Raw genomic sequence first — 20947 nt, 5'->3', positions numbered from 1 at the left:
CATGCACACACACACGCACGCACACACACACGCGCACACACGCGCACAAGGGACAAAAGACCGCCGCTCGTTAAAAGCGCGCTGCAGCCAAGCGGAATTGCCAACTGACCCGGTTCCCAACCGCAGTGCGATTGTTGTGTGACTCGTCGCCTCGCGTGCTGACCTCTCATCCGCTGTCACGGCCATGGCTGCATCGCGCGAGCCCCAAGAGCAGTTGAACTTAGAGACTTCTTTCTTAACCCTGTCACATTCCGATGATGTACGTGTACGTCATCAGTTTTTACACGTACGTCATCGAAACGGATTCGGAAGAAAAAAACTAAATAAAAAGAGTTGACCGGTTCCGAGGCTCCCGCAAGAGCAGAGTTTTGCATCCAGCTATCGTAGAGTGCGGTCGTGTCGCTACAGTTCTCTGCGTGAATTAGAATGTCTTTAAAAACAGCGGCGCTACGCCTCTCTAAATAAAATAAACGCGAACCGGCTTGCGTGTTCCGAGATTCAGCGGTAAACTGGGACCCACCTTGCAAACTTGCAGATGTCTCGGAACGGCAAAGGGCTAACCTCACCGATGTTGTCCAACTGTAGTGCTAACAGATGAGTCTTTCGAGACAATGGTTGTATTCGTGTAAAATAGCCTTGCAGGTGCGGTGATTGGAATTTTTGCGGAGGATGGAACACTGTGGCGTAAACCCTTTCTAAGTTTTTTTGTGCGTAGGAGCTTCATGATGAATGGGACACGTGTGCAGGGAGGAAGTGGTCAGGTTACCAGCAGTTATTGGAAGGGCACCCGGAGATTGGTGACCAAGGAATGAAACGTCCCCAAAAAAAACCCTGGGAAATTGTAAGGAAGCAATGGCAAGGTGTGGTGCTGTCCAAAGCATTGCCCCTAGTGATCTCTTGACCTTAGCCTGCCTTGCACGCTTGTCTACGTACGGTGCGAAAGAAGTTCACATACAAACATGCATACACAAGTCCACTCACTTTTTTGTTGAGTAGAATGATGAATATAAAACCCAAGAGAAAAAAACATCACCGCTTTCGATTTAAAGCTTTCGTGACTGCAGGGATTCATCTTCTTGGTTCTTTCGGTAAAGTCACGTAGAAGGGAAATAATAAAATAATAAAAATGAAACATAATAAAATAATTCTCACGACGTTTCGGCCACAACGCAAGCAGCCGTCCTCAGGTGAAGACCAGGTCTGTCGGGGAGACAGCGTTGTGGCCGAAACGTCGTGAGAATTATTTTATTATGTGTTATTTTTATTATTTTATTATTTCCCTTCTACGTGACTTTACCGAAAGAACCAAGAAGACGAATCACCGCTTTCATTATCATTCACACTGCCTCAACTTGGCCAGAACGATTGCGCGCCGCGTTTCGGCCTGCTGCGAAGATAACGAGCCCCGCCGGCGCTGCTGCCCCCCCTCCCCGCTGCGCCAACCAGGGCGCCTGCTGCGAGCCAACCAGGTGCAGTTCAACTGGGACCGCCTGGCCACGTGGATCAACATGACAGAGCAGTGGCCCTACCGCACCTCCTGGGTGGTGCTCTACCTTGAGGAGGTGGAAGGCGTTGGTGACCACCTCACCCTCAAGATGGTCTACGACAGGTAAACTCAAAATGTGTTTTTTCATTATTTTCAGGAGCGACTTGGCCACAAATGATGGCTCAATGAAGTGGCTTATCAATGGGGAAATTTATAGCAGCCAAATGCTTTAAACGCATGTTTCTAAATGTGGAGGAAAAAACCGGAAGACCCGGAGAAAAATTCACGTGACCACGGGGAGAGAGCCATGCAAACTCCAAATATACAGGCGTCAGGGTCGGGATCGAACCCGCAACATCTTGTATACAAGGCAAGGTAGTTAACATCTCCCCTCCGTGGCGAGGTGAGCCGGGCATCATCCCCCCCCCCCCGCTTTACCGCCGCCCTCAAACTGGTCTTCTTTCAGCCGTTGTTCTGGAAGTTTTGTAAACCCTTTAGGTGTGGGGCTGCTTGGATACCGTGCGGGGGAAATTTTGAACATCGGTGCCACGTCGAGGCAACAAAACAATTATACACAACGTGAAATTAACACCTTACTCACAACCTGCTGGCTAGAGGCGTGATCTCGTCAAGGAGCATAAACCATCACGCAAACGCCAGTCTTCCTCGCAGCAGCGGCTTTCGGCGAGCCATCGAACAAAGGCGATCACCGCATGGCGTGCGCTTTCAGATGCCCTTCTGTGGCCGTCTGGAACGCTTTTCCTTCCGATATTAGGAAGCCACACGGAGCTATGCGCCTTTAAATCATCATCTCGATTAACAACTCATCTATTTAGAACTGCTTTTTGTGTTTAGGTTGTTGTCCCCCCCCCCCCCCCGCATCTCCGATTAGCACAGTTGGCTTCGTACGGTGCGAAATTATTCTAGATTTGAAGCTTTCGTGACTGCAAGGATTCATACTCTTAGGTTTTTTCGCTAAAGTCACGTAGCTAAAAAAATAAACCCCTCCCCTTAACTAGTATTTAAGATCTTGTCTTTTGGATTTCTTTTCACTTGATACAGTAAATTTAGCTGTGACGGTCCCACCTGAAGACGGAGACTTGTGTTGCCTCCGAAACGTCGTGATTTATTAATTTATTTTATAATAATTTTTTACCTACGTGACTTTACCGATAAAACCTAAGGGTGCGTTATAAGTTTGACAAACATACATCTCTATAGATATGGCGGGCCTTAGTCACGTGGGAGGATGGGCACAGGAGCTGGGGATGGGCGGGGTTGTTGGGGGGTTGGGGTCACGGGGACCAGTGACCTTGATGGGTTTGGGGGGGGGGGCGAGGAAGATGGGGGTTTGGGGGCCGCCATACTAAAACAAGTTGAGATTTCACTGCCAAGGACCGTGACGGGATGCACGTGGCGTGACGCCCAGCAGGGGGCGCTGTGGGAATGCAAGTGCGGACGGGCCTTGCGTTCTCTGGCCGGGTTTCATGCCACATTTGACCAAGTGGACGCGCTGGCGGTACACCGCTGCAGCGTAACACACCGGTCCTCCTGAAACGGTGCGAAAATCTGAATTTTAACTGACTGTTCGCCTTCCGACTGCTTCGATATCACGAAAACTCGTTTTGACGGATCACCACCACGGCCCCGCGAGATTTTCTTAGGAAAATAAAGAATTATCGTGCAAATGTAGATTTTTTTTTTTTAGTAGCGTGCACCGGTGTACCGCCAATACATTCAATTTTTCATCAAAGGAATTGCCCAAACATTGTTTATGCAGGGCCCTCCGAACAGAGGGTCTTGTGACTCTTGCTGAAGGGCATAATTATCATCATGATCATCATATATGAGAACTTCATGTATAATAACGATACTTGATGGAATGTCAAAGCAGCCGCATGTCAAAAAGGCAAAAACATTTTTTTACACGATGACATTTTTCCCCCTTCATAACCGCTCTCCATACGTGTCTGCTCGCAACACACGGAGGATTTGCACGAGCACGCGTTGTCATTCCTGCACGAGAACAAACGCATCCGCATGTTTGTTGTTGCTTTTGGCGGGAAACCCCTTGTGGCTTAGAAACGAGTTGGACTCTTCCCAGTGCGAAATGTTGAAGCGAGCGCACACTCTCCCCCCACCCAACGCCCCTGCCGTCAAACCACCATCGAAGCGATGTTTCTTCATTCTCGCAGTTGGAGTTTGTCCAAGTTAAAGTAACAGGAACCCAATTTGAGCGCAGTTGCTCTTTTGTGCAGTCATTGGTGACGGTGCTCAGACGCAGCGACCGTTGCACTTGAGAACGTATTATTACGTGACGCTGCGTTTGCAGTGGTGCGCAAAGCAGTAACGCTAGCCTGAAACAAAAATATAAAACGGGTGACATTTTGTGCGATGCCCCTACTTCTTAAGCACACGAAACTGATGATTTTGCTTGAGAAGCTAGTTTAATTACAAGTGGCTTTTTCGATTGCACCGTCCGGTCTCAGTGAAGCCAGCTCAGTGCTCTGACTTCTGAGCCACTCAGTCAGCTCTGTCCGTGTGGGTAACTTGTGCACACACTGTTCTGTGACATTGCCGCGGAATGGCTCTTTTGGAAGATGTCATGGAATTTGTTGCAGGTGAAAGGTGCGCTTTGCTAATTCCCCACTGATATTACCGTCATCTGCGAGGAATGGAAGTGTCACCCCCCCCCCCCGCCGATAGCTCGAACATCTGAAAATACGGTCTTTGTTGAGTGTCACATTCATGCAAAGTCAAATGATGCCAAAATCGGAATTTGTCATATTTGTACCGTGCCACTTAATTGTGTAACATTGCCTCTGGGGCTAGTTATCCGACATTTACAGCTGCGGCAGTGGTCATCCTGCGGAGAGACTGGTCTCCGCCACAGCAATGTGGAATTTACACCCCTGCTTGCCCCCATTGTTCAATGGATCAGGGAGATCCGTGATCTTTTTGGCATGAGTGGGATTTTCTATTTGAGGGGGAAAAAAGCCAAATGTTGTTTCTGAGCCAACTCCATTATATATAAAAAAAAAACCTGCCTTAGTGAATTCAGATTTGTCTGTTTGTCAACTCAATTCATCATTGTATCTTCAGCAAACATCTCTGGCATCCAGAAGAAAAAACCGCAGCAGCCGTTTTCTGCAGTGCCATTGTGCCGCTTTAACTGAACACTGTTACACATTTTTTTTTAAGCGCCGGTGACGCTGATAAGTCTGCCAGGCACGCACTGAGGAGAATGTGGAACAGTCAGCATATAAACAGTGTGGTTTCACGTATCGGCTGTGTAACACAAAGAACATTTGTTTCAATAAGTGTTCTGATTAAATAAGGCATTGGCTATGGTTTTTTTTTATCCTTTTTTTAAATAACATGCCAGCATTTCTTAATAAAGAGCTGCGTTTGTAGTGTAGCGGAGATGATTATACAGTCCTAGATTTGAAGCTTTTGTGACTGCAAGGATTCATATTCTTAGGTTTTTTCGGTAAAGTCACGTAGGTAAAAAATAAAAATTAATAAAAGTAAAATAAAATTAAAATCACGACGTTTCGGAGGCAACACAAGCTTCCGTCTTCAGGTGGAACCATCACAGCACGATAGCTGTATCAAGTGAGAGAAATTCCAAGAAAACAGTCCTTGTATACACCTATCGTGCTGTGACGGTTCCACTTGAAGACGGAAGCTTGTGTTGCCTCCGAAACGTCGTGATTTTTATTTTACTTTTTATTTTACTTTTATTAATTTAAATTTTTTACCTACGTGACTTTACCGAAAAAACCTAAGAATATGATTATACAGTCGCCAACTCTTTATATGAATATAATTGAAAGTGTAATTGGTGTCCAGCAAGTAGGTGGTTGGCCTGCCTCTGGGAAGTTTGAACGCTATATCCCCCTTGTACGCGTGGGTTGTCCCATTGCCCTCCAGGTTTGTTCGCCAACTCCCAAAGTAAGAGCCCTTCTCAGAAAGTCTGGAAAGTCACGCTCTCCTGGGTAAATCATTGCCAACTTTGTTCGAGTGCCGCTGTGGATGCTGTTATGGCTGGCGATGATGATCACGATGAACTTGCAATTCGCGGGTCGCCGGTTCGTTTTTCCAGTGGCGGTTGATACGTCGGGAAATATCCCTACGTATGATGAACTTCTTTCACACCGTACGTAGCCAACCGTGCTAATCGGAGGTGCGGGGGAAGGGACAACAAACAAAACACAAAAAGCAGTTCTAAGGAAATGAGTTTTTAATTTAGATTATTTACAAGTGCATAGCTCCCGTGGCTTCCTAATATCGGAAGGAAGAGGTGTTCCAGACGGCCGCAGAAGCGCATCTGAAAACGCGCGGTGCCCGCTTCAGTCCGCCCAGCAGTGTGAATGGCGGCAACCACAGCTCAGCAGGTCGCGGCGGTGGCCTCAAGCGTGGATGTACCCTGCCCAACTTCTTGCGAGATGTCTGGCCAGTGGTAAATCCACAAGTTAATTGTGGGGCTGTGCCTTTCCCCGTTGAGCGGAGCGCGGAGGGTGGGTGCTCGCCTCGCTTCGAGCGCGGTCACCGATGCGCGATCGACGCAACTGCCGCGGTAGAGAAATACCAAAAAAATACTAAAACTCCATTTTGACCGCCACTTGACGAAAGCATGCGGGTGGATAAGACTCCGATGGGAAGTGGCTCAGCGGGTAACGAGACATCTCCTCGAGGGGCCGTCCCATGATGCCATTTGATTTACACTGCAGATAGTGGCTGATTAAAATATTCATATCGGTATACCATTTGGCGTGACATGTAGAACGGAATTGGAAATAATAATAATAATACACTTGGTCAATTTAAAAAAGTGGAATTGTGTTTTTACACGACACCGCACTTCCGATAAGCACGGTTGGCTATGTACGGTGCAAAAGATGGTCAACATACATACAAAATAACCCGACCAGGAACGAGCATGCAACTCTCTGCTCAATTACCTTTTATCGTAGATGAATTAAGATAGGGCGCGTGTATAACCGGCAAGTGTTTGTATAAGTCGGTTGACGCATTTCAACGAGGAGGATCTTGGTAAACACATTGTTCCGGAGCGGAGGACAGCCCCGTGGCTAAACCGAGAGCGGCACGGCAAGTCTCGACGGCTCCGTAAGCAGCACCGCCGCTCGCCACCGATAGAACCCAATAAGTTAGCAACAGCCCCCCCCCCGCCCCCCCCTCCGCCCGCCCGCGGCACGGGAGGGGGGCTGTGTGAAACACTTCTTGGCCCGCCGGCGGCGGTCGTGACGGTACCATTTTTTTTTTGCCAAACCGCAAATTTGGGCGCTCGCTCAACGCCTATCTTCTTCGTAGGCCGACGGTCGCGTTCCCAGGGAAGAGTTGTTCTGACGAGGTCCTCCCGCTCGCAACGATTGTCGACGTGGCCGACGTGCTACCGAGCCAATGGTGCAAATTCCACATTTCCATGGTGGGCCCCCCACCCCGATCTCCCACCCCCCCCCCTCTTGAGTAATCACAGCCACTGTTGAATTTCCAAAACGAGACTGTCGATGGGCATAATTGACCCGCTGATTGTCATTTCGAAATCGCCCGCCCAGTCCTGCTAAAAGGAGTTAGGTAATAATATCTCCTAATGGACTCTTATCTGGGGGAATAGGAGATCTAATCGAGCTCGCTGCGAACCAGACTTGGGTGAGATAGTCCAATGCGCCCGTAATTAAACGACGGCGCTCCTGTTTGCAGCAGGTGGCGGTGTGGTGAGAGCGATCGACTCGCTGCCGTAAGTTTGCTCGCAGTTCCACTCAGCCTGTCGTCATTTCGAGGTCGCTAAATCGAGTATCACTTGCAAAAAAGTCTCATCACTGGTCATCTTTTGGGGAGGCTAGCACCCATAATGAGAATGTGGGCTTTCCACTCCTGGCTGAGGGAGACAAAAAGATGTGAGTGCCCGTTCTGCGCTGGTTTGGCCAGTCACAACACACCAGCTGTGAACATGGTGCACAAACACCCCTGGAAGTGGGTGGGTAGCATTTCATGAAGAAACAATCATTTGAGACATCTCATTCACTGTTGAGAAGAACACGTGTATTTCGACAGCACGCTTCTCAATATGGAATAACGACCAATGGCCAAGAAATGGTGCTGCAGTGGCTAGGAGATGTTAACTACCTCGCTTGGTATACAGGGGGTCGTGGGTTTGATCCCGACCCTGACGTGTGCTGTATATTTGGAGTTTGCGTGTCTCTCTCATCATCATCATCACGGTGGCTAGGAGATGTTAACTACCTCGCCTGGTGTACAGGAGGTCGTGGGTTTGATCCCGACCCTGACGCCTGCTGTATATTTGGAGTTTGCGTGTCTTTCTCATCATCATCATCATCATCACGGTGGCTAGGAGATGTTAACTACCTCGCCTGGTGTACAGGAGGTCGTGGGTTTGATCCCGACCCTGACGACTGCTGTATATTTGGAGTTTGCGTGTCTCTCATCATCATCATCATCATCACGGTGGCTAAGAGATCTTAACTACCTCGCCTGGTATACAGGAGGTTGTGGGTTTGATCCCGACCCTGACGCCTGCTGTTTATTTGGAGTTTGCGTGTCTCTCTCATCATCATTATCACGGTGGTTAGGAGATGTTAACTAACTAATTAGCGCTTTTGTGGAAATTCCACCGAGGTCTCCTGTTTAGAGTCTTGGTTCCTGCCATGGCAATGTGGAATTCCCACCATTGCCCCCGGGGGTCAGTGGAGCCGTGCACTTCCCCGCTGCTCGTATGGCGCCGGCGACACGGTGACTTGGCTGGCGATCATAACGTGCACTGGCTGATGCGCGCGTTGTTATTTTGTTCTCTCCCGCCACTGAACACTCGCCGAATATTACCAAGCAGCCGAAACATCCGTTCCCCCAAGGTGGCAATGTCGCAGTGCAGACCGTGGTGAAGGGAGTGCCTCCCCCGGCCGTGCTTTGTGCACGCGGGGCGTGTAAAGTGACGACCATGTTCGCCTCTCCTGCCGACGGCGGCGCGTGATCCCAGCCGCGCTCCGCCGGCGGCTATACGCCCGCGTCGCGGCGGCTGCGGGAAAGCGCCTCGCACCTCCAATTGGCGCGGTTGGCTGCGTACGGGTGCGAAAGGAGTTCAATATACATAATAATAATGACATTCATTTCGCGTTTTTCATGAAGGATCTCAAAGCGATGTACAGGACACAGCAACAGCAGACACTCAGCATAAAAATAATATTAATACGTAAATAATTTTTTTATTAAATGAGGTCAACATTTAATAAGCGGGAGCATATAAATATGTTTTAAGGTGCGTTTAAAAAATGTCCACAGACTCGGAGATCCTGATATCTTGTGGAAGAGCATTCCATAGCCTGGGGGTTACACAGGAAAAATCTCGGTCACCCATTGACCGAAACCTCGACCTGGGAATACACAGAAGATCTGCATCCCAAGATCTTAGGGACCTTGAGGAGATCTATGGGTGAAGCATGTCAATGATGTAAGATGGGGCAAAGAGAGTTTACTGCTTTGTAAGTTAACAATAACATTTTGAACGGCATTCTATGTGAAACTGGAAGCCAGTGCGGGGAAGCCCTCAGCGTCCTTCACGAACCTCTCCTCATTGGCACAAAAGCCTCGGTGGGTCACTGCATCCGGATTACAAAGGCGTCGAGGAACCAGCTTTGTCTTCAAATCGAGTCGCGTGCCCGAGGAAGGGGTCTCGTGTCATCGCGTAGCTCAGGCCCTGGGGTTGGTAAAATACCACCAGGCCTGTGTGCGCAGTAGAAACCATGCACATGTCACCCACTCGTCATCCCAGCTCCACACGAGACAAATCACGCCACGTTGAACCTTGGCAATAATTGATCAGAAGTGTCTCTCTGTGCAAATGGCGAATGACGGTGGAGGCAGCGCTGATTTTCCCGTTGACAGTGTTTTGAACGAGTGGTGAAAATTTCACATTTCCCTTGGATAACCATTATTTGGTTTTGTATTTGTATTGGAACAATCTACAGACCTTTGTCAATCCACTGCTGGAGGAAGTCCTCCCCACGTCGTGTCGCTCGTGTGGGGTGGGATGCATGGGGGGGGTGGTGAGGGGGGGGGGGGCGAGGGGGGGTGGTGAGGGGCGGTGGTGAGGGGGGGGGGCGGTGGTGAGGGGGGGGGGCGAGGGGGGGGGGGCGAGGGGGGGCAGGGCGGGCGTGGGGTGGGGTGGCCCCGGTTTGTTGGTGAAGGGAGGTGGCCCCAGGACGAGTTCTGAAATCATGCGGGAGGGGGGGCATGGGGGGGTGGTGAGGGGGGGGCGAATGGGGGGGTCCGGGTTGGTTGGTGAAGGGATGTGGCCCCAGGATGAGTTCTGAGGTCACCCGCCATTCTCGTGAATGACGGCCCGGGCAATCTGTCGGTCAGTGTCCGAGATTTTATTTATTTATTTCACCAGGACACGAAATAAACCCACGGCAACGTGTGGAACGTTGCTGTCTATTGCAAGGGCGGCCTGGGTTGTGTCAAGTCATAAGTACACAAATTGTCTTCAAAACATTAAAAATGTTTTACAAATGTAGACTAAATGTAACAATACATTTTACGGAACAAAATTTTATCAGGCGAAGTAAGGGGGGTGAATTGCATCTCAAAAATTTAATTTTACAAGAAATATAATTTTTAGAAAGCAAAGTGACGATATTAAATTCCGAAATTGAACAGAGGCAGCGAGAATTCGTAACACAGTGTGCCACTGCTCCCAAAGTGAGAATATTATTCATCATCAAAACTCTAATGTAGCATAATATTATTTGAACCTAGGTGAATATAAAAGTCAAGGATGTCTCGTAACAAATCTTGAATTTAAGTTATCAAATAGCAATGCAATAGAAATGCTTATATGGAAACAAATGATATAGCAAGACATTACAAAAGCAATCTCCACTGCAAAATAAGTGGCACTTTAACAATGCAAATTAACAAATGGAACGCTACGTGACAGTTTATTTTCCGTTACTTTTAAACGAATTCCACAATTATTCGTGCCCAAAACAACGTGTTGTGCTGAATGACTTTGACGGTTTAGCTCACAAGAAACGGCACCGCGTCAACTTCCTTTAGACGGCCGCACTCGTTTCGTACTTACCAGGCCGGCCGGCGCTCACTCATTTGCGCGACTGGCTTGCCCGGCTTCGTTGGATTCTCTCCGCTTGATGGATACGGCGCCCCAAGCGTGCTTCACTCCAGCCTCATTTAAAATAAGATTAAGGCCCCCCCCCCCTCCACTTCGCTTGGCCTACAGCAATACTTCTTTAATAAAAAATCCTCTCCTGCTGCTACATGTTACAAGTGTTCCTTATAATTCCATTCAGGTTTCTCCCGCACACTTTTCCCCGACTTTCCGACCTGGCCCCCACCACCACACCCCCTGCCCCCCCCCCCATCTCCGACCGCCCTTCACCCTCACCTCACCATGCAGCACTTATTTTTTCGGTGCAAAATGCAACTGCACTTTAATTAAGCATGCCCCCCTTTGCCTTCCGCTGTACCCTGTTGTGCGAGTGTGTGTGTGTGGGGAGCAGTCGTGTAGCGGTGAGCCCTCTGCGCTGCGAACCCGGCGACCCGAGATCAATTCCCCCTCAGCCACTACCGGTCATGATTATCTAAAACGGTCCTGGGCCTCCCCTAGGTCAACTCGGCTTCAAAATTAATACCTGGTGTGGTGTGTAAACATCGTGTTGGCCTTCCACCCCCTCGTGTGCCGTGCCGGCCTTCACAGGTGCTCGCTAACAGCACTTGCCCCAACAGTCTGTTAAGGCTACACGGGGGAATCTTTGTCTTTTTGTTTGCGCGTGTCGTTTTTTTTTTGCCGGCCAATCAGACCTGGTGTGAGTCCACATATTCCGGTCAAAAGCAGGAGCTTTCTCCTCCTCCACGTCCCCGACCCTTCCACGGCAGTCGCGTGCACTTTTCAACCTTCATCGTGCGCAGTTCACAACCAATCTTGTGTTGCGTTCGGTATTGCTCTGCCGTCTTGCGCTCCCACCGCCGCGGAGCGTACGTAATGAAAACTTGGAAAAATCGCCGGGCAATTGCTCGCACGGCGGTTCCTGTGATTTGGTGGCCCCCTTTTTGTTCGGCCGTGGGCCGGGAGAGCCCGCGGGGAAGTAACGTCGGCGTGAGACTCGTCGTCGCCTGAGAAGGTAGCGATATCGATGTGGTACGCTCGCCTCGTTTGTAAACAAGTTGGTCCAATCTGCCTGTCGACCATCTCGTATCAATAAATTAAAAAGAAAAAGAAAACTCAATACACTCGTCAACAACCAACGGTCCCTTGAAAGAAAAAATAGAAAAGCGGACACGTTTCAGGCAATGGCCCTTCAAGTGTGGTTGAAGTCAATGGTCACTGTCCAATGGAACCACTGGTCCCCACCATGGGAATGTGGAATTTCCGCGTATGGAAGCGAGAGCCGCTGAAGTGGACGAGCGCTTGGTGCACGGCCGTCACCGGCTCGGCTCGTCCATCGCCAGACAGCGCATCCCACGCGCCGCGTCTGCTCCAACGAATGGAAAACTTTTTTTTGGGTTATTTCAATAAATGTGACCGCCGCTTCACTAACAAGGACATATATTTGCATGGTTTATTTTTAAGATTTGCACACTTGATATAGCAAATACATGCTCAATCAAAGTGGACCATTGTGAAGGAGTAAAATGGATTAATTTTTCGTGGTATGTTTGTCTAGATTTCACAAAGGCACTGTCCCCACAAAGACAAACATTTCATGGAACCGTCTAGGACATAATAAGATCGTTTTTTTTTCCATACAACAATGTTTGAACTCGTAGAGATTTATTTTTAATTTACAAGGACACGTGGGAGTTGTGAGTAAGAAGAGTTTGTTCGTTTGTTCGTTCGCGCTTCTCCTGGTGAGTGTCGCGGTGGCAGCATGTTGAGTAGTGGCAGTACAACATTACTACACTATACACTATTATACACTACACTACTATACACTATACACTATTATGCACTACATGATACACTACTATACACTATACACTCTTATACAATACACTATACACTACACTACTATACACTACACTACTATACACTATACACTACTATACACTATACACTATTATACAATACACTATACACTACACTACTATATACTATACACTACTTTACACTATACACTATTATACAATACACTATACACTACACTACTATCTACTATACACTATACACTATTATACGATACACTATACACTACACTACTATACACTATACACTACTATACACTACACTATACACTACTATACACTACACTATACACTACTATACAATACACTACACTACTATACACTACACACTACTATACACAGACTCTAGCTCTTGCTGGGGAATTCCCAGGCATTCCCAGGCCAGCTGAGCGACGTAGTCCCGCCAGCGTATCCTGGGACGTTGTTTTATATTTTTGAACATTGCCATTCAAAGTGTCTCCCTACTCAATAGAGCAATGTGGCAGCAGCCGTCGTAGATCCCTGAGCCATTCGTTGAAGTTCCACAATTCCCTCGGGACAAACACTTGTCATCTTTCCACAAAGCGGTTCTTATTTTATCGACTCCTAAGAGGGAGGGAGGGGGGAGGGTGATGGGCTGAGTCAACCCTAACTGGGATTTGAACTCTTCCTCAATCTGTATTTACAGACAATTATAGACAATTGCATTATCTGACCGTGTACAGACCAGCCTGGATGCATGACAGTCTCATGATGCTTCATAGTCGCCTCCTCGTTCGATTGTTGTGAATGTGGCTTCTACGTCTGCAGACGGTGGAGGTGCTTTGAAAAGGGCTTCATGGAGATGTAACATCGTTTTGTGCAAATTGACTCGCGTCACCTGCTACAAGCAACACGTATCAACATGCTGTCACCTTGCCTGATTCTCAACACGTATCGAGTATCGCCGGTGCAAGAGCTATCAGGTCAGATAGGTAGTGGCGGTGTGGTTTGTGTACTCGACTCACGGTCAGAAATGCATAAGTTCAATTCCCTGTTGCGGATGAACTCCGCCCATCGTCGCAAACCTATCTTTAGTTTCGATGAAGGGGTACCACTTTTTGGGAAGGCAGCAGTGATTTTCGATTGGAAAAACTGAGCTCTCAGCATAGGAACGTGGAATTTCCACCACTTGCTCAGGGGCTATAAACAGAGATGGGGACCACCCCATGCTCATTCCATTGTGGAGAAACTTCAACTTTCCAGTGCGGTGCTTGCACAATACATTTTAATTCCACAAATAAATGTAGCCCAATGACGAAGTGCGCCACGGTGGCGAGATGTTAACTACCTCGCCTGGTGTACAGGATGTCGTGGATTCGATGTTGACCCTGATGCCTGTATATCTGGAGTTTGTATGTTCTCCCCGTGGTCGCGTGGATTTTTCTCCGGGTCCTCCTGTAGAATCGCCATGCGTTTACAGTATTCGGCTGCTATAAATTGCACATGATAGGCCACTTCATTGAGCTATAATATCTGTCCAGGGCACTTCGGAAAAAGAGCTATGTAGCTCAGTGGGCTTTGGCTGGTAAACTAGAAATAGTTTAGTTTGATAGTTTCGTAATGGAAATCGAGTAACCCTTTAATATCAATATAAGCAACGTGCAATGACAGCCCGAATGGCGCATTCATGTTTAACAACTCATCGCGTACGGCTCTGCCGTTTATTTTTGTCTGTGTAGCGAATTAGCACCCTGGCTACGAAGAAATATTCATCGGTGCAAATACACCCGGCCAAACCTGCTTGTGTTGGTCGCATGCCATCGTATCTGTAATATCCCGCGCCGGGGGCACGGCACGTAACTTTTAATTCGCTGGCTTCGCCCCAGCGCGTGAAGCCCTTGTAAAAGTTGAACGTTAATAAGGGCTGTTTTGTAATCCTTCCTCCAGCGCAGATTGAAAATGTAGCCATGCGGGAGTTTAAAGCAATAAAGGAAAAGCCACGTGTGGTTTGCGGGAACGTTAAATGTTGAACGCCGGACAGTTGGGTTCTGGGTGGCTGGATATCCTCGCGATCAGCGCCATCACCACTGGGCCAACGTGCCCCGGAGTCGCCGGTTTGATTTCCGATGCAGCTGACTGTGAGTTGCCGCATCTAACTTGACGTGCACGCAAGGCCCGAGAGCAGGGGTGCCCAATTTGTGGTCCGCAGGCCATCGCTGGTCTGCAAGGAAGTGGTCCATGACAATTGAGAAGTAGTTTCACTTTTGAAAAAAATACGTTGTTGCTGCACGCATTTTGAGAGTTGTCAGTGGCACTTGCGCCACAGCAAGGTTGGGAACCACAAAGTGCTAATTGCCACAAATGAAACGCAATACCTTTGCTGATCTCGTTACGGAACATAAACCATTAACCAGCAAGGCATTGTGGTTCGTTTGTGAACTCCGGACTCGAACCACCCATACCAGAATCTCACCGCTGTGTGTCTGCTCAGTGCTCTGGCATGGCACGACCCCTGGTCATGTCTTGATCTCATGATGGTGATCACGGTGTGGAAGCCCGTCTTGTTGGGTTGATGATGGCACCGATCGGTCCCTGATGCATTCCCTGGCTCTGCCACCACCCCCCTCCCCCCCCACACTTGCTCTCCCAGATTCTCCAGCAAAATCCCGCAGTCAAAGGATGTGGAGCCGCTGCTGGAGATCGACGGCGACGCGCGCAGCTTCGAGGTGTTCCTGACGTCGCGCACACCCACGCTCACCGTGTGCGACGTGCGCACGTTCATGGCATGCACCGTCAACCTCGACCCCAAGATCCGAGAGATCATCGCAGGTGAGAGGGCGCCGACGGAGGTCCGCCGCATGCCGGTGGCCCCCCACGGCCCCCCGCGGCTCGCGATCGCCGCGTCCTTTATTTTGGATAGTCGGATCGAGACGCGTGAAACTACATTGCCCCTTTTACAAGGGCGGCCTGGGCCACACGGTCGATGATGCTGTTGCTTTTCCATGAAGACGATGCCGCTGGTGCAGTTTACGCTGCGGCTCAAGCTGCTACTGCTGACGACGATGGCGATATAATTGAACCCTTTGCCGACATCGCTCCTGTTGATGACAATGCTGCTGCCGATAAGCCAACGTTAATTTTGGTGACGACACGGGTGACGACGATTTACGATAGCCACGATCGACGACCGCGACGTTGATCACGACGACTGTCCGGTGATGACGGTGACGACCCTGGCACCGGCAACACAACGCCAGAGGCGCTTCCGTTGACGCCGACAGCGCCGGTACTAACGACACGGACGCCGGCGGTGAACCTCCTCGCTCGCAGACGTCCATGCGGCACAGGTCGGGGCGACGAGCGCCTCGGTGTTCCCGTCGGCGACGGCAGCGGCTCCCGCTCCCGGCGTGCCGCACTCCGCGTCGGGCGTGAGCGCCTCGGGCCGATCGTCGGGCCCGTCCGGGCCCGGGACGCCGGCGCCCTTCGCGGGCGGAGGGAGTCTCGTGACGCAGCCGTCCTCCTGCTCCTACTTTGACGGCGGCATGGGACCCCAGCACCCCTTCTACAACCGGGTGAGCTCATTCTCCCCCTTCCGTTGTCGAATCCACACCCCCCCCCCCCCCCCAATGCTTGGCGAGTGCTCGGCGATGGAGAGAACACGCAAGTCTCGCGGAGGAAACGTTGCGCGCGGTTGGAATTTATTTTGCTCAGTCGCCGTTAGCTGCTGTGGTTGTAACAGGTTTATTTTTTTCATTCCTGTTGCTCTGCTCTGTGCCCCCCCCCCCCCCCGTACCGTTCCCGTTCTGCTGTTGATGTGCACCGATGACTGCTTTATTGAGAGTGATATTGACGCACACAAAATGAAGATTGAGTGACCGATGATTGAGAGTCGGTGTCTGCCTGCTCAGAGGGAGCATGGGGGCATCGCTCGCCTCTATTGGTGGTGACCCTCAACAAGCAGTGGAAATTCCACGTTCCCACGAGGGTTCTGCCAGACTCGCTGTGTGGCGACCACCGTTTGATGATGTCCAACAGTGGTGTTGTTACCCACTTTTTGGCTCGGAGAGAATAATGATGATGGATGATGTTGATGATGATACTAAAAATAAGTGTTTAGTTGTGGCCGAAAGCGTTGTGGCCGAAACGTCGTGAGAATTATTTTATTATGTTTTATTTTTATTATTTTATTATTTCCATTCTACGTGACTTTACTGAAAGAACCAAGAAGATGAATCCCTGCGGTCACGAAAGCTTTAAATCGAAAAATAAGTGTTTAGCTCAACTTTTACAAGTTGTCCCAATGTGCTTTATAGTCTAAGCAAAGTATAAAACTGTAAAACTCAAATATTTCCAAAGAAAAAAAATGTAACGACAAAAATACATAAAGAATTCAGTTAACTCAGGACCAGGATTCGAACTCGGTTTTCCCATGTGGTAAGTCACGCGCCCGGACCCACACCTCCTGTTCCCTGCAATCGTGCGAATCACTTGAGTGCGAGCCTCAATCGCGAGATGGAATTGAGCTCAATTCAGTTAAATGAATGGCCCCCTTGATTCTATCTCCCTTTCAGGCCAGGTGGCATAAGTTAGCAGAACCCACGATGGATGACGATCCGGGAAGGTTGGAATCATGTTCATAATCTGATTGTGGATTGATGAGCTCATCATCAATGTGGTTCTTGTTAAATTGAGTACCAGTCAGCAGTGGTCACCCTCTTGTGAAACCGGCCCCTTCTCAATAACGCGCAATGCCACAAACAGAGACACGGTGACTGCCGGGTGCTTGTTCGGGCATTCAGACAAATAGGCGTTGGCTTTGCAATGCGGTTTATTTAAACGCGGTGCATTTTACTCCTGGCCTTGAAATGTCGTTTAGCTTCTCGGTCAACAGGTTGTGAAAATAGCCACTGTGGGGCAGTCCAGAGCGTGGGTGACACGGATGAACGTCACGTTCAAAATGGCTCATCAGCAAGCCGTACTCGTCTAAGCACTGCCGTAAATGCCCAGTGGTATCCGTCATTACACTACACCCAAGTCTTGGGCAGTGTGGTTAACCAGAGTTAAGTAGGGGATGTTTGTTTATTTGTTTAACTTTTACAGTTTTCGTTAAGTTACTGTAATTGTAAACTTGCCGATGCGGGATAAGACTGGGGCGTGCGGCAGCCTGCTCGCTGCGATGACATAACGCGATGTCGATTACCCACCTTCGCGACAGGACGCCAAATGCTCACGAGACAATTGGGGGGGGGGGGGTGCCAGGATGCTGGGGCCCGTGTGATACTGCTGTGTGCCCGCGGAGCTAATGGGGAATGATAACCCCCCCACCCCCACCCCAAGTGTGTGTTGGTTAACCAGCCGGAAACTCTTAAAGAGACCAGGGTGGTCTCGTTTGCTAGTGACCCTGTTGCATTCATATCCCAGGAGGGGCTACCGATGTATACGTGTGTGTGTTGAACTTCTTTCGCACTGTACGTAGACAAACGTGCTCATCGGAGGTGCGGAGGAAGGACAACAAACTGAACACCAAAAGCATTTCTAAAGACACGAGTTGTCAATCTAGATGTTTTAAAAGTGTATAGCCCCCAGTGTCGTCCTAATATCGGAAGAGCGTTCCAGATGGCCGCAGAAGCGCATCTGACAGTGCGAGATAATTTGACGGTTAGCCAAAAGCCACTGTGAGGATGACCGGAGTGTGCGTGATAGATTATAATCCTTGACGATATTGCTTATGTAAGTTGTAATGAGGTGGGAAGAGAGCTAGATGGGGGTTTAATTGGTTCCAGGGGCTTCAGAGCGAGAGAACCTGTGTAGCAGGTTCGGCAAGGCAACACGATTCTCGCGGTGAAATAAAGAGAGGCGAGTGCCACTGGTGGATTTCCAAATGGGTGGAATAATGAGAGACTGCATGACAGCACTGGCCATATATATAGATGTACCAGCAGGAGAAGCAAAGGCAACAGATAGCACCAATGAGGTCACAAATGAGATGAATCGTAGCGTTTGATTGAATACCACCAAAAAAACATCTGCGTCAATGTTAACACACTGGCACAGATGTATATGCATTACCATGGGGCAGACGAATGTTGGTTATTTGAGCGAGAGTCTCATAGAAGTGGTGCAGAGTTTGAATAATGTTTGCTTGTTTGGGCAGCAACAGCAACTGCTGCGATGATTCTTTCTGAAGCTACTGTATTTTAAACAGTTTTTTATTTCACCAGGAAGGCCCGCTGAGGTATGTAGCTCTTTTTCGGAAGCGGCCTGGCCACAAATGACAGCTCAACGGGGTGGCTTGTCGTGTGGAAGTCTATATCAGCCAAATACTCTTAAATACACGTTTCTAAATGTGGAGGGAAAAACCGGAGGAGCCGGAGAAAAATCCACACGACCACGGGGAGAGAGACACGCAAACTCCAAATATACAGCAGCAGACGTCAGGGTTGGGATCAAACTCACGACCTCCTGCATACCAGGCGAGGCAGTTAACATCTCGCCACAGAAGCAAGCACGTGCGCTAGGTTACCGGCTGTGGAAAGTTGAGAGGTTTGAAGTTAGGGTATTTGTCTTTGGGCGGGTGGGGCGGGGTGGTCTCGATGAAGAGCCCCTGGCGTTGTTGGGTGACTGTCGATCGTGCGCAGGATCTCGAGAGGGTAACCTTCCTGCCTGTGCAACCAACCACACCGCGCAAAGCGCTCATGACCGGCCCGTGTGCCTCGTTGGCTTAAACAAAACAAAAAACTTCATTCATTTGCACGTCTAACACACTGTCACCTGTTAAGCCAAAGATAAACTCTTAACATTTGTGCGTGCAAATATATGCACTCACATTTTTAGACAGGTGCCCTTGTTAGCTTTTGGTGAATACATATTCCTGCGTGGTTGATTGATTCCATTTCTGTCACCATCACTCCTACTCAAAGAATAGTCCGTGCGTGTCGAGTGAAGCGAGTGATTTCCGTGCCTTGTCAACGGCGCACTATGACCAATGTAAGTTGCCGAGACACCTCCGTGAATGTGGCTGTGTATATGGAGAGCGGTGGCGCAGCGGTGAGCGCACTGCGCTTACGAACCGGGCGACCCGAGTTCGAGTCCCGCTCACGGCCAACGTCGGTGACAAATGTTTGAACCGGTCTTGGGCCTCCTCCCCTCAGCCTGAAATGAGTACCTGGTGCAGTATGCAAACATCGCCACTGGGGAGACAAGGGCGGCCGGACGTGGTGCTGGCCACCCACCCACCCCCTCGTGTGACGTGCCAGCCTTCATAGGTGCTCGCTAACAGCACTTGCCCCAAAAGTCTGTAAAGGCTATAGGGGGGATCTTTGTCTTTGTATGCGGTGTGTCTCAAGCCAGTCTCTTCCTGCTAAGACGAGTAATGGGGCAGAGCTCATCTGTAATTCGCTGCCCTCAGCCTGTAATAGAAATGGTAGGAATTGGTGGTTTGAAATTCCACATTCCTTCGGCAGGTGGGAGAAGAGGGGTGGGTAGGTGAAAGGGTCTTCAAAAGATGGTCACTGTTAACCTCTGTGGAAGGAGCACTGATTTGTTTGACCCTGGAAGATTTATGAGTTGAGTCGAACCACGGTTGAGATTTTAACTTCATATTGAAAGATATCCATAGCTCAGGTGGCTGTAGATTAGCCTCTGAATGTTCTGTTCACGTGTTGAAATCTGGTCTCCAACCACAAATTATCTAGTTACAGGTGTAATTCCATTCACGACATTTCATACACTTCATGTATACTAATGTTGACACACAAGTTGGGAAAAACAATATGTGCCACCATTATTGTTAACAATAGCCGCATTGTACACCTATATTTAATGACTATTTCAAAGGAAGGACCATTGCCAATTCATTATAAATTGGTCTACGATCCACTGCCATGAGTTAATTTCCAGGCCAGGTGTCGACTCAACCTATCATCCTTCTGGAGTTGAGAAAAAAATTAACCCGTAAAAACAAAGTTTTTCACTATAAATCCTTTATATGCGTGGCGGCTAGAGTCCTCTCGTCCTCTGGCTTGAGATGGCTGCCACCTATGGGTCAGAATATTGTCTGCCACTATTAAGCAATTGGTAATTAAATATTTTAAAAAATTTCCCTAAACAGTGTAAAATTTTGGAAAAAAAATTTCACGAAAATTCATTGTCACGCACAACGAGTCTGTGTATAAAATGTCAGCTCGATTGGATCACGGGAAGTGGGTTAAAAAACGACCGAAAGATTTGCACGGTCCTAAGCAAGCAAGCAAACTTAATATAAAGGATTTAAAAACCAGCCACACTTTGTGGGAGGTCACTTTCGTTTTAGACTTTCCCCGTCACAAGCAATGTGGAATTACCATCTCTGGCTTTGGGCTGGCTGCTGCAATTAAAGCAAATGTTTCGTCGTGGGGAAAACACTTTGGACATGTAGCCTTTTGTGTTTGTGGATATTCATTGCATATCCCGCACCTTTGATTAGCACGGTTGGCTACGTAC

General features: G+C 49.0%; 1 protein-coding gene across 1 annotated transcript in view; it reads left to right on the top strand.

Moving 5' to 3' along the window:
* KIDINS220 (kinase D interacting substrate 220) overlaps positions 1-20947 on the top strand; it is a 118350-nt gene that overhangs the window by 61079 nt on the left and 36324 nt on the right. Inside the window, exons 22-24 of the mRNA XM_078603257.1 lie at positions 1447-1609; positions 15117-15295; positions 15797-16038. Of these exons, the coding sequence (XP_078459383.1) occupies positions 1447-1609; positions 15117-15295; positions 15797-16038 (584 nt within the window). The remainder of the gene's footprint in view (positions 1-1446; positions 1610-15116; positions 15296-15796; positions 16039-20947) is intronic.

The sequence above is a fragment of the Lampetra planeri genome, chromosome 2, assembly GCF_965212315.1.
Source record: "Lampetra planeri chromosome 2, kcLamPlan1.2.h2, whole genome shotgun sequence".
Classification (NCBI taxonomy): domain Eukaryota; kingdom Metazoa; phylum Chordata; class Hyperoartia; order Petromyzontiformes; family Petromyzontidae; genus Lampetra; species Lampetra planeri.
This window is presented reverse-complemented; position numbering and strand designations above follow the sequence as displayed.